This window comes from Perna viridis, chromosome 6 (assembly GCF_037379345.1).
Source record: "Perna viridis isolate PV_CMFRI_1.1 ecotype Kerala chromosome 6, ASM3737934v1, whole genome shotgun sequence".
NCBI lineage: Eukaryota > Metazoa > Mollusca > Bivalvia > Mytilida > Mytilidae > Perna > Perna viridis.
In genome coordinates, this window is record NC_142450.1 from 31,555,822 (window position 1) to 31,575,759 (window position 19,938).

Below are 19,938 nucleotides of genomic sequence, written 5' to 3' on the forward strand. Positions count from 1 at the left end.
AAATTTGCATCAGAAATTTGACAATTCTAACATCGTTGGGAATTTTTCAGACCCTTCTATAAGTTTACGTTATCTTCCCTGTATCAATTTGATCCGATGAAGCAGTGTAGCGAATAGAGTCGTCACATTCTGAGACTTTGTATATATATATATTATTTACCTTATCTTCTTTCAGTTCAGGAAGTTTGACCCATCTCAGGAAGCTAACATCACTCTTGGTAAGCACTGTCTGGTAACTGTCAGTACCATAGCATCTACACAACTGCTTTACAAAGAATTTCCTGTAATATAACAATGCTTCATGATATCCTGTCTTTTTTCAGTGTAAAACTTACCATAATTTTGACACTCCCAGTACCTACACCCATGACTAATTTCTGTGAAAATCAATACCATCCGAGCTTTTACAGCTACTGACCATTCACCAAAGTTTGACAGAAATCAATAAAAGAATTGAGGCATATTTAAGGGGACAAACCTAAATCATAAATTTTTCACAAGTCCTCTTCCATTTCTGTATACTATATCCAACTCCCTAAAAAGTGGCCCACTTGACAGTTTCTGCAAAAAACATTTCCATCCAATATTTACTTACCATTCACCAAAATTAAAAGGCAATTTGTAAAAACATGATGGCACTATACAAGTTGTGACAGACAAATGGACGCATAGACTGACTGTAGCTAGGTAGGTTAAAAAACAATATACCCCTGCAAGTTTGTTTCAAGGATTTGTTGCATGGGTCAAGAAATGATAAAAAATGCCGGTCATTGACCGACAAATTTTGCAAATGTTCGATGACTATTTTTCAATATCATACATAAGAAATTGACAACCCTTATGAATTTCAGTCTGCATGGTTTTATTAGTGTATAAACATCCTGTCTACCTGTCTCCTAATTGTTTATTTAAAATTAATTGACAGATGCGTGTCAATTATTTTTTGCTGATGTGCAGCCACCTGTGACTGTGATTTACCTGTAACTGATTAGTTGATTGCATAATTGAATTAACAGTACACGTACAGCCCCATTGTGTAAACGAATTAATTGAAGTGACTCGGACAATTTTCATACATTTATTACTTGATTTATTCAGAAAAAGATTGAGATGTCCATCGATCATTTTCCTGCCAATCTTTCAGAGGTAACAAAAGCACATATGGTGCTGAAACTTAGAATCAGTTGTAGTTTGTAATCATAAAAAATTTGCCGATTGAATCTTTTTTAACGCAAAAGTCAACAGCCCATTTAAATCAATATACATAATACAGAATATATTAGAGATTTTCTTTTATATTTTTCATCACTTGGAAGTTTTTGGCTGTTTGCCGATTTGATGAAAAAGTCTGAGAGAGACAATGTTTTGTTTACATATTGGAACGTCCATGTGTGGTCGAAACCAAACTCGTTCACTTGCTCAGACATTTTATAAAAGACAGAGTATGTGATGAAATAATACCGATTCCAATATTTATCCTACAATGACTGTATGTACATGAACAAGTTTTTTTTTTTTTTTTTTTTTTTTTTAAAGTTTTCCGATCTGAGCAAGACTGACACAAACGTCTGCTGAAGTTTGATAAAATGACCAGAACGGGCAGTCAAAATTTCCTAACCCATGGTTTGCTGCCATGTTAACTGTGTATTAGGGTACAAGTTAAGTCCTTAAGCTGTACCCTAATACACAATTAACAAGATAAAATTCATCTACACATAGAATATGAATACCTAGGCCAAGGAGATCCACATTCTTCACACAACTGAGCTGCTGCATCAAACATTCTTCTGATGATCGCATCGACTCTACTTTTCTGAGCTGTCCCAAACATCTTGTGCATATATCTAGCCACAACAGATAAAGAAAATCTGACTCTAGATATATGATCTATTTTCTCAAGTGTCTTTATGTCTCTAACAATGACACCTGAGGCTTCTCTTAGCATTTTTGTCACCATGGTAATCTCATCATCTCTGTTGACATACTGTTGATGGAGAGAATCCTGTAGGATAACAAATAAAGCACTTCAATTAAGAATTGGCTAAATATATCACATGAGAGCCCTGTAATCTGGAAATCAAACTCACATATTTACTTTAACAGAGTAAATTAAATGGCAAAAAAGAATAAAACAAGGGAAAAATCTAAAATTGTAAATCCTTTGGTTTAGACAAATATTTTACTGGAAAAATCTAGAAATTAGCCTCCTACCTCCATACACTGTAAAACAAGTTGACATAGTTCTATCAGGTTGTGTGGGTCACCAGTTTCTTTCACTAAATCACTTGCAGTGGTAAAATACTCATTCAGGTAGTTATCTATATCAATTCCACTAAACAAAATATATTATTGTTTTATAGTACATGTAATTGACTGTTTGAGGTAAAAATAACTTAAGTACTGATTTTAAGCCAATCATAAACAAAATTGAACTATGGACCAAATCACAATGACTTCTCAGTTATCAGACCATGCATTTTTTAATCAGAACTCCTCAGCCTTTTTAGTTACACAAAAGAAAAACCTCGGAGGCACTAGGCATAAGAATCTGTACAAAATTTGACCCGTCCAGTTATGGTTAAACTGGTTAAATTTTTTACCATTACGTTTTTTTTCTTTTCTCCTCGATTCATGCCAAAATTCTTGAAAACGTTATTGTTCTTCATTTTCTGATATCTTATTTTTTTAGCGCCACCTGATGGGTAGAACTACTTTGGTTTGGCTATGACTGCAATACTGGCAAATTTTTCCAGAAGAAATTCTCCTTTCTGCATTTGAGGTTATTATTTAATGTAGTAGAAATGGCCAAATAGTTATGACTGGTATTCTTTATCTCTCAGTGCCTCTGTTATTCAACAAAAAAGCACATCCTCGTAATTATTTTTTGGCAATTAATAATCTAAAAGCATTCTCATTGCCTTCAGATAAACTGAAAAGCCTAGCTTCTCAATAATTGGTTAGGCTAAAATGGCATTAGAATAAAAAATTTAACTTCAAAAGCAGTTGAGTCTTAACATAGACAATAGAATGAATACAGGAACAAATTGAAATAAGTGATAACATGTGTAAAATCTAAACAGGCTAAATCTTATTTGCAGAAAAAATAGTAACAATATTTTAGAGGTCACCTTGTTTGCATCAGCTGTTGTAGTAAGAATGATCTAACAACAGGGGTAGGATCAATGGAATCATCAAATATAGTTAGTTCCTTAGACACAACCCTTATTTTGTCTGATCGTTTCCTCTCAATACGACCTGTGATGTAGGACAACAGTTTATGGATGACTTTCTCTGAAGGGGGGATACCCTCAGCAAAACAGAGTTGGGAAACTACTTCCAAGAAAAAACTGTTGCACCGATTTCTGTAGTCCCTGTATTTTCTTATTTCTCCACTGAAAACCAAATGTGAATCAAGAAATTAAATATGATAGCTTGAAAATCTCTATGATAAGATTGAACAGGAGTTGATAATGAGTATGTATGAATGCATATTTTTAAAATAGTTGATTCTGAGTTGGCATTCTTGCTGAAAAGATGTATTTTTTTAGTTATTCATGACTACAAATCATCTCTATAACAGAGATAATCCATCATTTGTTTGTTGTATCAAACAATTCTTTTGTTGTTACAAAATACAAAATATTTTGTCAACCCAAAATAAATTAACAATATTTTTACTCTATTTTACTAATTGGCTCATTTCTACAAACTTTGGTATAGTATACACTTTTATATAAACCAGATTAGGTTCATTTTCAATCTACTCACACTTTCTCTGATTTGTTTGGATCCAAATTTTGAGGGAACGCTTCTTGGCATTTGGGGCATTCATAGTCTTTTAATGTGATACAATCAAAGAAACATTTCCGGCAGATCACATGTTCACAAGGAAGTCTAACTGGAGCTCCTTCTATGGCATTTTCACAGCCAACACACATATCTTGATTTCTGAAAATGAGATATATTTGAAAAAATTTCAGCATATATTCATCATAAAGCCTATTGTTCATTTAGTATATGTTAAATTATTTATCCATTCATAAAAGCATAAGAATTAATGACACTGTAATAGCATTTAAGTAGTAGTCTTTATAAAAATCAGAAGGGGGAGAGGAGGGGTGATTAATGCATGTAAAAAACCCCACCTAACTCAATATATTTCATATTCAGAATCAATTACAGACCACATAACAAGTCTTAGTTAGTCATTCAGTTGTTGTTTTGTGATAAAAGTAATAAATTGTAAATGAAATTTGCAAGAGAAATTGTTCTTGATTTGGTTTCATTTGGTGGAGTTTAGTAGGAAATTAATGTATGTCTTTTTCTCAAAAATACAGATCTGAATACAGGAAGGACTATTGTTATGTGAAAATATAACAAATGCAGATTGAAAAAGCATCATTAATTTGGTCGGTTTTTCTACACCATGAATTACGTCTACTATGAACTGGTTCCAGAAACAACGAAAAAAACTGTGAGCAATGCTCACATAATTGATACCCTATTCCCCATTTGATAACATGCACCTTTTGACTTTCAAATTAATTAGGATCAAAATCTAAATAAGAGGGCACACTATGGAATTAATATGTTACAAAAAGTAAATGAAAGTTTCATTAAATTCCATTCAGTTCTGTAGAATGTGTTGCTCCTATATTCACATGAGTATGTCCATGCTTTGCTATGTGAAACCCTCAAATTTATTTGGATCAAAATCTAACATAAGAGGTGCACAATGGGAATATGTAATAAAGGTTCTGTGAAAGTTTCATTAAGTTCCATTCAGCTTTGTAGGAGGAGTTACAGATAAAATCTTACCCAAAGCATTGTCTAACAACATCTCTGTTACAAGTTTTAATGAATTTTTCCACTTTATTAAGAGACTGAATGTCCTTCATATTAGCTCTATCTCCCAATGTCTAAAAAATAGTCATATCTAAATTGTCATTCAAAACAAATAGAACATAGTTTGAAAGATAATCTATAGACAATAACAGTGCAGTGACGCAACATAAAAACTGATATACATTTGCATGAGGCTTAGAACCTAAGGAAAAAAATGCCTGTACAGTTATTTGTATATTAATGTTTTTGTCAAGTCAGTGCACTGTTGCTGTTGTTATAAAATAACATAATTTTAAAAGAAAAATGACATTTTTAGCAAGATAAACAATGTTTTTTATTTGAAGAGGGAAACATCCTGGCAACTTTATAACTTTGTAACTTTTGTGACATCACAAAAGAAAGTTATATTTAGTCAGTGACTGAACATCTCTTGTAAATATATCGTCAATGGATTTGATTGCTCAAATAAAATAGTTGTAGTATAATATGAAATAATGAGTTGATCATAGTTTGAAAGAATTTTAGAAATACAAAAACAACACGAAGTTGCACACTCAGTCTGAATGGTGTTGCCTATAAATACACCTTTTCATTCCTAATATTATCTACAGTTCATCAAAGATTCCTTAGAGCAAAAAAAGAAGTAACAAGCATTCTGCAAAGTAAATGCTAAATTTTATGTTCAACATATTAATTTGACAAACTATAAGTTCAATCAAATAAAAAGCTGGAGTCCAGCAAATACACAAATAAGAGATAATTTAACACATGTTAAACTAAATTATAAAGCTGAGAAAAATATTGCAGAATATTTTTTTACAATTGTACAATCACAAGCAAATGGGAAAGGTAATTAATACAGAGTGTTTGTACTATCAGGCTTCAAATAACTTTGCTATACTAATAAGTTAATAACTTTAAAAAATGACTTTATCCATAGACGAGAAAACATTAAGCATCAACATGACCTATCTTAGAGACACACAGCATAGATTTTCAGAGATATCAAAAGTGGCCAAAACGTAATGTGTATACAAGTACAGGACAAGATCAGCAAGGTAATAAATTTGCAATTTCGTCCTGTCAAAACTTACCGGTATGTAATTCATGGCAGCCCTATCAGCTTACCAGGTTATAAAAGCCATGATTATATGATATCAGTATCAACTTCAACTCTGCCAAAGGTACAAACATGTTCTATAAATTACCATCACCTAAAAAAGCATGCAGTCTTTAATATCAACTCAGTTGAAAGTACACACACACACACACACACATATAACTTACCACCCACAGTGGCATGCAGCGTTTAATATCAACCTTATCTCTGCCCATGGTACACACATGTTCTATAAATAGCTTCACTACTAGTGTTCTTGTCCACTGATACCTATATATAAAAATATAAACTACATGTACTGTTCAGGTTAACAGGAAGTTACAACCGAAGTCTTGCTAAGGATATACCTACATGTACTACTGTCAACTCTTAACTTAAGTTTGCAAACAGAAAGTTGTGTTTCTACAAAAATAATAACTTCATAAAGTAAAAATATCTCCAAAGTCATTTAACAGGAAGTTAGTGTTTGACAGTCCACAACACATGCATACAAAATTCAAAGTTAAAACATGAAACAATAAATAGGTTCAATTCTTTTTTTAATCTTTGCAAGCGTCTACATTTGTAAGCAATCAGATAAGGGCCCAGCTAATAGACCCTTTGATGATAAATGCCTGGGACAGTTGATGAGCATGCTTTACAATTGCTCAATATACACTTCCATAAGAAAAATACTTTTGTTCTACCTAAGCCCTACCTCGCATAAGAATATGTCATGCATGTTCATCAACAAATGGGTCAATTAAACAGTTTAAGACTTGGGTCCACAAGATATATGGAAAGATGGACAGTCAAACAGACAGATATGGTGGTCCAGTATATGCTGAAACCTTGTTTTTTTGTTTTTTTGTTTTTTTTGGGGGGGTGGGGTGGGGGGTGGGTATAATTGAAATATTAATAAAATATTGAAGCAAGAGAAGTTGAAGTAAGATGTTTGTTATGATTAACAGGCAGGTCAAAATTTACACAACATTTATATACCACTAGTATAATATATGTTCATGAACTACATTTCCTGCAGCAAAGATAACATTTATAGTCATGTGCAGACCTTCAGATTTGTAAAACCTTACTTAGAATTTTCTATGCCTTTAGTACACCTTTCTCCATATTGGAAATCTCTGTTTTCTGTATCTTGACTAAAATGTCCAAATAATCTCTCTATTATAGGTCTGTAATCACAAACTTTCCTTAGCCATTTTGTTCTAGATTCTGGCTTGTTAAGGGCATCTTTGTTTGGTTCTAGATCTTCTACCAGTAAGTGCAATGCCAGGATGTCTAAAGTCTATAAAATCCATGAAAAGTAAAAATGAGTAATTTTTTTTTATAAAAAAGCAATTAAGCAGCAACAATTTGATTTTCTAATAATTTGCAGCTGCAATATGAAAAAAATGTGTTTAACTGTCAGCTTTTAAAAGCTGTTACAATTTATTTGAAGAAAAACTGTTTACGCCCAGACAGAAAATCAAATGGTTGCTGCCTTACTGTCATATAAAACATTCTTTATACTTTGTTTGTAACATAATATCATTTCAGGTTAGTGATTCTATGATAAATGCATGTTGCATTGCCATACAAAGTTTTAACATATTTAATCTTTTTTAAAATTATTTATTCTAAACTACAAAAACTGTGAGCAATGCTCAATAATTGATACCCCCACTCCCCCATTGATAACATCCACCTTTTTACCTCCAAAATTAAGTTCAGTGGTGTAGAAAAAGTTGTGAAAAAGAGATGGGTCACCAACATTAGAATGCTAAAATCTATGTTTTCTGATGCAAGACATCAAACAATTTCAGATCACATCTAAAACAGAATGTCCATATATTCAAATTAAGTGGTGCAGGAAAAGTAATGGATAGAAGATAGATACCTCCATACCCACCTATTCAAAATTACAAAAGCCATGTTCTGCTATGTGAAACCCCTAACTTGATTTGGACCAAAATCCAAAATAGGAGGTGCACAATAGAAATATGTAATAAAGATTCTATGAAAGTTTTATCAAATTCCTTTCAGCAATGTAAAAGAAGTAATGGATAAGAGATGGGTACCCCTCTGCGTCATGATAGGATGGAAATACGGACAGAAGGAAGGGAGGACAAGGACAGAAGTACAAACAGAAGGAAGGACGGAAGGAAGGAAGGACAGACACGCAGACAGACAGATAATAATCTACTGCATATACCTCTGTAGGAGTACAACTTACAAATTCTTCATCAGTCACAAGATAAAATGTTGATGATTTTTCCTGAAATTCTGTCATTCTCTGACAGCAGCCAGGCCAAACGTGTACAATGTTGGAGAAGTTCTTGTAGCGAGAGTCACTCACTATGTAGACAATGTGACATCCAATTAAAGAAGGAATCAATCTTCCAAATTCTCCTCTGATAAGATGTCTACAGCCATTGATGACACTTTCACAAACAATCTAAAAGATAATTTAAAAACAAATTTGAATTTCATCAAATTCATTGACAAAATGACTTAAGATGGGTCAAACTTACAATCTCCAAACATGTAAATCTCCTAAAGACAAATTATCTCCCTTGCAGGCATTAAACTTTTAAAATGACCATCTTTCAAGTACATCTAAGATTTTGTTGATAAGTTAAATGATGGGCTAAGAAATAAATTTAACCTAATCTTTCAGCCAATCTATAGTCTCGTGTCTCTCTCTAAAATAACTTTACACTAATTCTTACTTAATTTGTACTCAATGTGCCACAAGAACATGTTTCTAACTATTCTTCCTCTGTTTGTACATAGATGTACCCAGTGTATGTACTCTCCAATGTAACACTTACTGTTAATGTTCCCTCCTCCTTTACTGAAAATGCATGTGTACAGAGTACTGATAGTACAGGATGTACTGCGTGTATGTAGAGTAATGTCTGTACATTTCTTCCTTATTTGTACAAGACATACATGTGTTCATTACTTACCATACCATGCTTATAAGTTTAAACAGAATAAACACAAACATTTTCTTCCTCATATTGTCCTGGATATACTTGTGTACAAAATTCTGTACATTCCTCCTCAGTTTGTACTGGACGTATCATGTGTACAAAATACGAACTCTGCATTCCTCCTTGGTTTGTACAGGATGTATCATATGTACAAAATACTTACTCTACATTCCTCCTCAGTTTTTACAGGATGTACCATGTGTACAAAAATACTTACTCTACATTCCTCCTCAGTCTGTACTGGATGTACCATGTGTACAAAGTCTCCAATGTAACACTTGAGAATCTCATGAATGTGAGTTCCCTCAATGGAGAATAGAAGTTTCCCAAATGGCAATGTGCATAGGATGTCAGATGCTTTCATCACAACATCAAAATGGCTATCTATAGAGTGAAAAAAGGGGGGAAAGTATAAATTAAGCATTAAACAGTAATCAAGTCTTCTGACTGAAGTGTACAATGTGCATAGATAGTATACAGATCCTACTGAAGTGGCTAATCACACTGATGACACAAAACTTGGCTAACTTATATGTTTGGTTAAGAAAAAAGCAAAATTTTGTGAAATATATGATATGAATCTCAAATGCAGCTTCAAATGGAAATATTTTGAATTGTCAACTAGTGGGCAAAGTGGAATGGGGTACTGAAGACTTTATTCTATTTAATTATAGGTGGGAAAAACATCTTTCAATTATCATATTAAGATATTTTGTTTACCTTCAAATTCTTTTGCCTGCATTGTTTCCCTCAAAACTTCTTCAATCTGACTAAAAATCAACCAAGAAAATGGCATGGTACTATTAAATGGTTTTCCATCCTTAGAAGTTGTTTTGACAGAAACCTCCTGAAGCTCCTGTTGTTTGGTTGGGGACACAATCATTCTGTATTTTAATTGGGTAAGTTCTGGGTTGTTGAATATCTCCACCCACAACCAAAGCTGCCAGCCATGTTTGGGACTTGTAGCCAAGATATCTAAGTTCTTGTTGGTATCGATGAATGCAATTATTCCTGCCAGGATAGGAATGACCTTTGACTCTAGACACCCGACTGCAAATTTTCTAGGAATGAAAATTATATTATAAGAAAGTTACTAGTATTTAACTAAGCCTTGTATAAGTCTTCAATCCTTACAAAAAGTTTTAGTTTCATTTCTAAAATTCTCATACAGGTTTAACTACGAAAGAGCAAAACATAACAGGTTTTTTTAAATTTCCATTTAGCCTGATTGTAGAAAAAAACATACATAAACTTCACTTAACCAGGTCATTGTAACTTAAAAATGACACTATCATCAAAGTAAAGTCTAGTTATACTAGTGCAATATACACTTATATGTATTTTGCATACACTATGACCTATGACTTGAATGCACTTGCCCTGTTGATACTCTCTGGCTGAGATGACATAACCTATAACCTTTTTTCTACATGAATGTACCTGTACTGTTTATATTTTCTTTGGTAATGATAACACTGACTACAACCTCCTACTTTCCATATCAATATGACATGAACTATGACCTTCTACCTGAATGTACATATCCTGTTGGTACTCTATGGATAAGATGACAAAAACTATGACCTTCTACCTGAATGTACATACCCTGTTGGTACTCCCTGGATAAGATGTTAGAAACTATGACCATTTTTCTACTTGAATGTACCTGCTCTGATTATATTTTCTTTGTTAAAGATAACATGAACTGTTACATCCTACCTGCCCTATTGATATGACATGAACTATGACCTCCTACCTGAAAGTGCCAGCCCTGTTTATGTTTTCTGGTTTAGATGCCTCTTTTGATAGCCAGTTTGTGATGTCTCTTCCAATAGTGGTGTCCTCTTTCTCCCTAAGAATACAGCTGAGATGTTGAGCTATTCCAGACATCACAGTCAGATCACCTAGTAGGAATGCAACAAAAATGTCAAACCCCGAAACGGCATTTATGGACTCAATATTTAAGTTTTACATCCTCTTATTTTGAAGCACTGGTTTCTGATATAATTAAATTTAATCTTATGTTTCATATAGAAAAACAAAGTCCAATAGATATTCTATGAAATTTTCTAGTGCATGGCAACAAATTCAGCAAAAATCCGTGGATAAGGGCAAAATATGAAGTTAAACTGTAACACATGAAAGATACAATCATATACATGTACCAATTACAATCTGTCAAGTGTTTGGAGAAAAAGGCCTTCAAACAAATAAGCTTCAGAATAGCAAAATATCATACAAGGGTAAAACTTTGTGTCGTGACCATTTTGATGTAATGCCAAACATGTTAAATGTTAAATAAATAGTTAAAGGAGTGAGCTCCCTTTATTCCAGAAGTACTTGTTTTTGAATTTGTAAGTTATTTCCAGTCTGCTTGTGATAAAAATAATAAAAATAGGTACTTTATCCTGGCAATAAAATGATAAGAATTAATGGATGTATTTATGGACAAGAATCTATATATCCCTGCAACAATTTCAAACTTTAAATTCACTGATAATGTATTAGTTTTACCTTCCTCATGATGCAAACAAAAAAGAATGATCTTTAGTCTATCAATGGCTCTAGATGTTGTTGATCGTGGATCTTTAACATTTCCTAAGGCTGGCTGAATACATTTCTTTATCAAACTGTCAATCTTAAAATGTTTTCTAGGTATATTTCCCCTTTCATGTCTGATATCAGCATCAATGTCCATTAGGTCAATTTTTCCATCATTAGCTTCCACTCCCTCCATGGGTTGATCCTCTGACTGTTCCTCCACCTCCATATTTACCTCAGATTTGCCCTTGGTAGATGCAAGTAAAGCACTGACTGACTGACCATGCATTTCAGCCACTGTTGGTATATCGTCGGATGATGGGTGGATATCATCTATATGTACTGAATGCCATAATCCACACTACAGTATGATTTAAATGAATTTTAATAAATGCTTCATTAACATGTAATATGTTATTAATACACTAGTTTCTTGAAGGATTATGGGTTATATAAGGGCAATAACTCTTATATGGAGTCCTCTGACAACTTTGATCCCTGGAGACTTTCGTAGGACTTATAATAAGAATCATTTCAGCAACAGAAAGTTTCATTCTATCTATCATAGTTTTCAAGATATAGGCTGAAAACTGTAAAAAAAAAAAAGTCATTTTTCACCTCCCAAGGGCAATACCCCTTACATGGAGTCATCTGACAACTTTGATACCTTGAAGACTTTCGTAGGCTTTATAATAAGGATATTTTAGCTATTGAAAGATATTGGCCAAACCTAACGATTTTGGAGATATACGCAAAAAACTACTGTACGACTCCTACGTCCTATTTTTACTAAAGGCAGCAATGTTTTTTAACGCATCAAAAATCCAGACGTTCATTTTTTTAAGGATACCCTAAAAAACAAAAATACCAACATTCATTGAATTATGTACAGTAGTTTTTGAGGAGAAGATTTTTGACAGTAATAACATCAAAAAACAGCAAAAAACATCCTAAAAGGGCAATAACTCCAACATGGGTCAACAGATTTTCACCAAAATATGACCACTGATAGACTTCATCATGCTGAATACTTTCACACCCGTCAAAATTTGGCTAGATCTTATGGTTTTGGAGATACATGCAAAAATCTGGTGTCTGACCCTTAGGTTCTATTTTAGTATACAGCAGCCAAGTTTTTTAAGCGATCAAAAATCCAAATGGTCATTTGTGCAGGACACTCTAAGGAAAAATCATTATAAGTTTCATGCAAATCTATTCAGTAGTTTTAGAGGAGAAGTTGTTTGAAAAATTGTTAACAACGACAACGATGACAAGTGATGGCAATAGCTCACATGGCCAATGGCCAGGTGAGCTAATAATATGACCCGCATTCTGACTTATTACCTCAAAAGTGAAAAAAGTTCTACATCTTCCTACTAAGCTTCACAAATTTCTTGGCAAAAGAATAACTGACAAAGTGATAAAACATCAAGAAAAACAAAATACCTGAAATCCAGTAAAACAGCCACCGGCAATGCCAGGAAGTTGTAGGACAAAAACAACATGTATGCTGACAGTCCTATCATCCCTGATTGGTTGTAGTTCTCCCTGGACTGCATACCGAGCACAGGCAACCAGGTCAGCATTCTGGTCTCCACAGTCACATTGTACGATCAACAGTTTGTTTGATATGCCCGACTGGTCAAAGAATGCTCTAAAAGGGTTCATAATAGTTTTGTTTCAGTCAAAATACTGTTAAAGAATAAGAGAATGAGAGCTAACCTTTATATCATTTCTCAGTTCACTTGATAACGTAAAAAAATGCATATTCATGTTGTTATCAAGAGAAAAAAGATATTGTTTGAGACTACGTTCATAACTGACACTGTTTCTGCCAGTATGACAAAATATTATCACCTATATGATGTAAAACAATGATCCCTCATTTAGTAAGTTTTCGAGTCAGAATTTCATTAGTTTCTTTCCCAAAGGTGAGGAAACTTCACAAAAGTGAAAGATAAGAGTTACATACTTGACTTTTCTGCTGAACTGTTGCTCTGTGTCAAATGACTGTAATGTCAGTAGTGTGACATTCTCTCTTTGAACAGGTATAAATCTACACAGTATCTCTATGTCGGCTGTAGCTAGGGTCTTTGAATTAGTTGTAATCTACAATAAAATCAACATAAGTTCTTAAGTTATTCCTGACTTTGAACTTTGGATCAGAAGATGTTTGTTTCTGACTGCTATGTGTTAAAAAATAGACTGTATTAATGTATGTATAAAAATAGAAGAAAGACATAAAATAGAAGAACAGAAAACTAAAAATCTTGCATAAAAAGATCGTGGAGTATCAATTTTCGTGGTTTTGTTGGGTTGGCCGAACCACGAAATTTGGTTCCCAACAAAAAGGAGAATCCCATTGATGTGTATATTGAAAACCTCAAAACCACAAATTCAATAATCCACAAACTTGTGTTTCTTTCCAAATCTATGGAAATTGGTATCCATGAATTAATGTACTTTCACAGTACTTAAAAGGCTTTGAATTTATATTTTTTATCCCTACTTGTACACGTAAATTCTCCTGTCGTTGCTCCACAATTTTATACTGAAGATAATCAGCTAAACTTTCATGGTGTTGATGGTGGAAGTAGATATCAAATATATCACCCTTCTGACCATCATGTTGTAACACAGCTGCTGGAGTGGCACACCATAACAGTATAGACTTAGCCTCATGCAATATCTACAATGAATATTGTATAATATATGATTTTAATGTAATAAATTCCATGTAAATGCCTTGTCCTTTTATCCCATAACTTTTTTTTATGATTACATAATAAACTAGGAAAAGACGTGTAAGTAGGACTGACACATCAATAATAATCAACAGATTTAACTGTATCTCTTAAAGTGTATGTGCTACTACCACGGAATGCAGGCTACATTAATCCACCACGATGAAGCTGAAAACCCTATTTCTAAAGAGTTCTGATTCCTAAAATTCATCAAAAATGTAACAATAAATACTGAACAAGCAGCAGTGGGACAATTCAAATACATCAAAATCTTAAAAAAAATGGCTTGAACGAGAACTCAGGAAAGATGATCTACATACACAATATAGGAATCACAAAGTACCACACAAATTAAATTTCAAACCATTCCTTGATTTCAATGAAAGATTCTGATTCAACTTTAATGTAACCCTTAACTCTGTGAAAGAGGAATGAAATTGTGACGACATTCTCAAGAACTGCTCATGCTCTCAAGATTTGTTAATTGAGTATCAAACACATGGTTGAATTAAGAAATAAATCATCATTATCGTTGTTTTACCGCAGGCTGGTCATTCATGTCACATCGTTTTACACTGAGCGATAGCCAAGGTTAAATTGCAACATAAATGGCCAGTCCATGGTAAAATAATGATAAAATGGAGTATCTGTAATTAAATTTGATTCAAATAGGTCTAGTCCCTTCATATTTTTGAATAGATGCAGCCTATGTGTTGCACGAAATGATGGTTATGTGTTCATCACTCTTTACCATGGCTGTGGTCTAAAGAGCTTTGAAGTATGTCATGAATATGAATTTAGGTCTAAGAATTCTTTAAGAAACCAAACCTGCTGAACAAAGTATGACAAACCTCTTCCTCAATTTCCTGTATAGCAGCATCATCACATCTTTTCTCCTGACACACATGTAGTATAATGGCAGCGCATGTATCAGCATGGTAACCCATAAAGGCATTCCCTATTTCAACACTCCTAGAACACAAATATACCATCAACATAACTTTAAAATAATTGGATGTTTTTTAATACTACATTATTCATAATCATGAAAATTTATGCATGAAAATGGTAAAAAGTGTAAAATATAAGACTTGAGCTGAACTAGAAATAGTGTAAGCAAACTCAAAACAAGAGTGTCCCCTGCTCTGAATGGAATTAAGACGATTTCCATGAAAAAAAACAGGCACAAACAAATCTCGTTTTAAAAAAAAATCTCATCCATTTCATATCACACTACTTGAATGGTGTTATTTGATTAAAGGCAATGATTTGGGAGCAAAAAATTGCATAGAGAGCATTTAAACATATGATGCCTGACCTTTTCACAAACTTTCATCAACATCCCTAATGTTGTGCCGATGAGGTCTTTCCTTGTAAAACCCTTAAGTTGGATTATCTCCCTTTTGATTTCCCAAACAATAGTTATTATGCTTCATACACATCTAATATGATCCCTAACCTTCCTATAAAATTAACAATCTCTTGAGTGATGAGGAAGGAGCTATGTGTGTTGTGGGGGCAGAGGAAAAGACAGACAGACAAACAAACAGACCAAGTGATACCTATATACCCCCTTACTTTGTTTGCAGAGCTGCAAAAAGCTTGTTATATGGTCAGGAAGTTATAAAAGCACATAAAAAAAAAACTTGCATTACTTCATTAATAATTTATGTTTACACATACTTTTCTCTCCTTAAGTGAAGTGGACCTTTAACCTCACAGAATTTCTGTGCCCAGGCCTGTAGTTTGTCAGCCATATCTAACTGTGCTGGACTCAACATATTCTTCAGTGAGAGAAAATGCTTCTCCAATCTGTTAATCAATGGAATTGGAAACTTATCATAGACTATCTGCTTTTCTGCTACTACTATTAGTCTGAAAAATATACAGCAATATTCATAATATCTGTAAAGGAATTAAGAGGAAAATTTAGGTTATGCTAAGTTTAAGTGCTGCTTAAATAGTAGATATTGGTTTACTGACCATATATCATTTTTTACCCCCAAATCTTTATATTTAAACTATTTATTTTTCACATGTTCGATATCTCCTAATAATGAAAACATTGTTTTCTTTCTATTCTCTATCTGGGAAAGATTAACAACACTTCTGAATCTTTTCTTAATAATAGAAGCAAAAGGTTCTTGGCATCTTCATTATAGAAGTAAACATAAATTGCAAACTGAAATGAAAATAACTGTTATATGTTTAGATTTTTCATTTACAAACCAACTGTTTCTTTTAACATTGCAAGTGCAAAACATGAGGATGCACATATTGTCGTGCTATTCTTACCTCACTTGTACAGGAAGTTGATATTTTGTTCATACTTCCAACAATTGAGGATATTATAAAAACAAAATTAATAATTTTTCGCCATGTTTTCCTACACCTAGTTGAAAATTAATAAAACTGGCAGTCTCTTAGAAAGACGAGTATTCTTTAAAACGAAAATACTTCTTGAGTAGCTTAGCTATAAAATGGTTGTATAAACTACATGTACTACATAAAAAACTGATCAACAGTACCTGTAGAATTTGCAAATATGAATGTAATGTAGTATAAGATGGTGTGTCATCCTATACACATTGGCTCAGGTTATCAAAGAATGATTGATGCTACAGAGGTCTAGATTTGATGGAATAATGGACTGTACATAATATGAAGAGAAACATGCTAGTCTGGTCCACCGGAATTTTGACATTCTAATACTCTTAACTCGAATATTGCAGTTTCTATTTCGCCTTTCAACCATAGATACGCTCTATGATTTGTTGTAAAAGCATGTCTTACTTTTTCTAAAGGTAAAAATTCATGATATCAAAGTTATAAAAAAGCAACATTTCAGATCTTTAATACAATGATAAAAAAGTTGTCCCGTTTATTCTTTTAATTATATCTTTTATAGTTTTCATGATGCATGAAATACGACTTTCAGTATCTGCTATCTTTTGTAACCCATAGCTACAGTTTATGGTTCTCAAATGATCTTGAGTACTGTAATGTATCTTTTAATATTTGATGCTGCATTAAATACATATACTGTTAACACTCTAAATTAGTAATGATGCATGCTGCCTTTGTTTATACAGGCAACAATATACTAGCTACCTTTATTACTCTCCTTTCAAATTGTTAGTTTTCTCTTTAACATTGTATGCGCTTATGAACGTAAAATTTCAAGGCAACATTGAATGGGGAATACAAGTACACTTCCACGCATTTGCATTAGACATCCAACGTATTTCAGCTTTGACCATTGCACTTCAGAGTCTTATATATTTATATATGAAGCCACATACCAAATTTGAAATCAATCCATCCATTGGGAAGCAAGTTAATTGTGACAAAAAGTTGGTAGGACGGATGGACAAGGTGATTCCAATATATCACCCACTCCTTGAGTGGTGGTGTAATAAAGTTATTTCAATAAAAACACCTTACCTGAAGTTTTTGTGTACTCTACACTTTACTCTGTGGGTTCCTAACCCAAGATCTACATATCGTTCACCTCCAAATACCACATAGTACTGGAATATATAAATTGCCAATTAGTTTTAAGGAAACATTAAAATTACAAAATTATGATGGTTTTGTTCTATGATGAGCTAAAATATTTTGTTCGTGCCCAGGCAATCCCCATCTATTTTGAGGGTGCCTGCCTCATTGCTTTTTTTTCATTAAATTTTCATTCAGTTCATGGTAATTGGATGTACCTGCATTGTAGAGATTTCATACAGGTTCTCAAGCTTTAGTTGTACAAGAGTTCGAAATAAGACATACTTGACTCATCGCATGGTAGAGACTTTCATACAGGTTCTCAAAGTTCAGTAGTTTAACAGTTCATGGTCATTTGATGTACCTAATTCAGAGCATTGTAGAGACTTTCATACAGGTTCTCAAGGTTTCGAAGTATAACAGTTTAAGGTCAATTGACATACCTGATTCAGGACATCATAGAAACTTTCATACAGATTCGCTAGGTTCAGCCAAACAACAGTTTATGGTAATTGGACATATCTGATTCAGAGCATCGTAGAGACTTTCATACATATTCTCGAGGTTCAGAAGTATAACAGTTTATGGTCATTAGACATACCTGATTCAAAGCACTGTAGAGACTTTCATAAAGATTCTTGAGGTTCAATAGTATAACAGTTCATGGTCATTAGGCGTACCTAATTCTCCGGGTTCAGAACGGTTTATGGTAATAAGACGTACCTAATTCAGAGCATCGTAGAGACTTTCATACAGATTCTTGACGTTCAATAGTATAACAGTTTATGGTCATTAGACATACCTGATTCTCCGGGTTCAGAACGGTTTATGGTAATAAGACGTACCTGATTCAGAGCATCATAGAGACTTTCATACAGGTTCTCGAGGTTCAGAAGTATAACAGTACTTCCTGTCTCCATACAGACTTTTATCCTGTTGATGTTTCTACACACCTATAAACATGTAATGTAATCAAAGATTGAATTTTATGTTTCATCAGTGTATAAAAACCCATTAACTGTAGCACATTGTCAATGAAGTGGGCTATCAAATCATGTCCAAAATATGTGACTTGTCAATCTTTAACAAGCTAATGAAACATTAAAAATGAATATTCAATTTTATCATTATATTGATATGCTTCTTTTATCTTGTTTCATTGTATCAAAGCATCTGTTATTCTATTTTTAAAAATACATAGAAAATAGGCATTATACAATAATCAAAAAAAGCTGAACAGTTATTGTGTAGGAATGACGTATATAAATAGCTATAATTGGGGTACTTCACTTTTCTCTTATAATGTTAATATGATTTTAGGCCATACCTATGATGGACGGAGCTCAATGTCATTATTAAAGGAAAAAATATCTCCTCCGCACTTGTGGAATCATCTACTTCCGTGTCGACAAATTTTATCACTTCAATCAGAATATTTTTTAGCCATTCACAGTTCTGGTTTTACTCTACATATATAGAACTTCCTGACACTCCGTCCATAGTTTAAGACAAGAAATTTGAAGAACAAATCAAAACTAAAAGTAAATCTAATGATGTCATTCCAGTTTCCATGACTACACTATCAAAGTACCATTTGTTTACAAAGTCTTCTCCATTTACCTGTGTGTGTCTATTTACCTGTGTGTATTCCTGATCTTTAGGGAAGCTGCTACCAAATATGACCTGTACATTATCCATTGTGAATATCTTCTGTTGTAAGACAGTTAATGCACCATAGTTCTCTGTCAGTAGTAACAAATATCTACTCTCACTGAAAACAAAGTTATATCAATTATAGTATTCTTTCCACTCAAATCAGGAGTACCTTGTTTGTTGTTTGTATAACATTAACTACAGATATGTGACTCATTTAGATTCTAGAAGTATGAAATATTTGAGGACTATAAAGGAAAATTTGACTTGGTATGCTTCTCATTCAAGCTACACTTTTATACTGAGCATCGCATGCAAGGCTAATGATTGACATTCAGTCAAACAGGAATAGGTATCTGACAGGTCTGCAGAAATGGGTCAGGGAAGTGAATTCAAAGTGAAAAAAGCCCTTTAATTGGTTTAAAATTAGATATGCAATTCAAGAACAAAGAAAAAATGAAAAAGAATAATTTACAGTATCCAGATTCTGTCTACTGAATTGTTATTTTTTTTTAAATGGCCAACCGAACGTCCCTTTTTTTCAATGATTTTACAAATGTAA

General features: G+C 33.2%; 1 protein-coding gene across 3 annotated transcripts in view; it reads right to left on the reverse strand.

Annotated features, from left to right (window-relative positions):
- Positions 1-19,938, reverse strand: part of LOC148614558 (E3 ubiquitin-protein ligase rnf213-alpha-like) — a 105,952-nt gene that overhangs the window by 20,613 nt on the left and 65,401 nt on the right. For all 3 annotated transcript variants that reach the window (XM_088588723.1, XM_088588724.1, XM_088588725.1), the window contains 21 exons: positions 19,362-19,494; positions 18,569-18,676; positions 17,670-17,755; positions 15,909-16,100; positions 15,077-15,197; positions 13,991-14,170; positions 13,454-13,590; positions 12,928-13,135; positions 11,455-11,842; positions 10,697-10,844; positions 9,661-10,001; positions 9,158-9,324; positions 8,178-8,399; positions 7,039-7,250; positions 6,133-6,235; positions 4,819-4,919; positions 3,769-3,948; positions 3,129-3,392; positions 2,212-2,332; positions 1,731-2,002; positions 161-281 (listed from right to left, as the gene is read on the reverse strand). In XM_088588723.1, the coding sequence (XP_088444849.1) occupies positions 161-281; positions 1,731-2,002; positions 2,212-2,332; positions 3,129-3,392; positions 3,769-3,948; positions 4,819-4,919; positions 6,133-6,235; positions 7,039-7,250; positions 8,178-8,399; positions 9,158-9,324; positions 9,661-10,001; positions 10,697-10,844; positions 11,455-11,842; positions 12,928-13,135; positions 13,454-13,590; positions 13,991-14,170; positions 15,077-15,197; positions 15,909-16,100; positions 17,670-17,755; positions 18,569-18,676; positions 19,362-19,494 (3,805 nt within the window). The remainder of the gene's footprint in view (positions 1-160; positions 282-1,730; positions 2,003-2,211; positions 2,333-3,128; positions 3,393-3,768; positions 3,949-4,818; positions 4,920-6,132; positions 6,236-7,038; positions 7,251-8,177; positions 8,400-9,157; positions 9,325-9,660; positions 10,002-10,696; positions 10,845-11,454; positions 11,843-12,927; positions 13,136-13,453; positions 13,591-13,990; positions 14,171-15,076; positions 15,198-15,908; positions 16,101-17,669; positions 17,756-18,568; positions 18,677-19,361; positions 19,495-19,938) is intronic.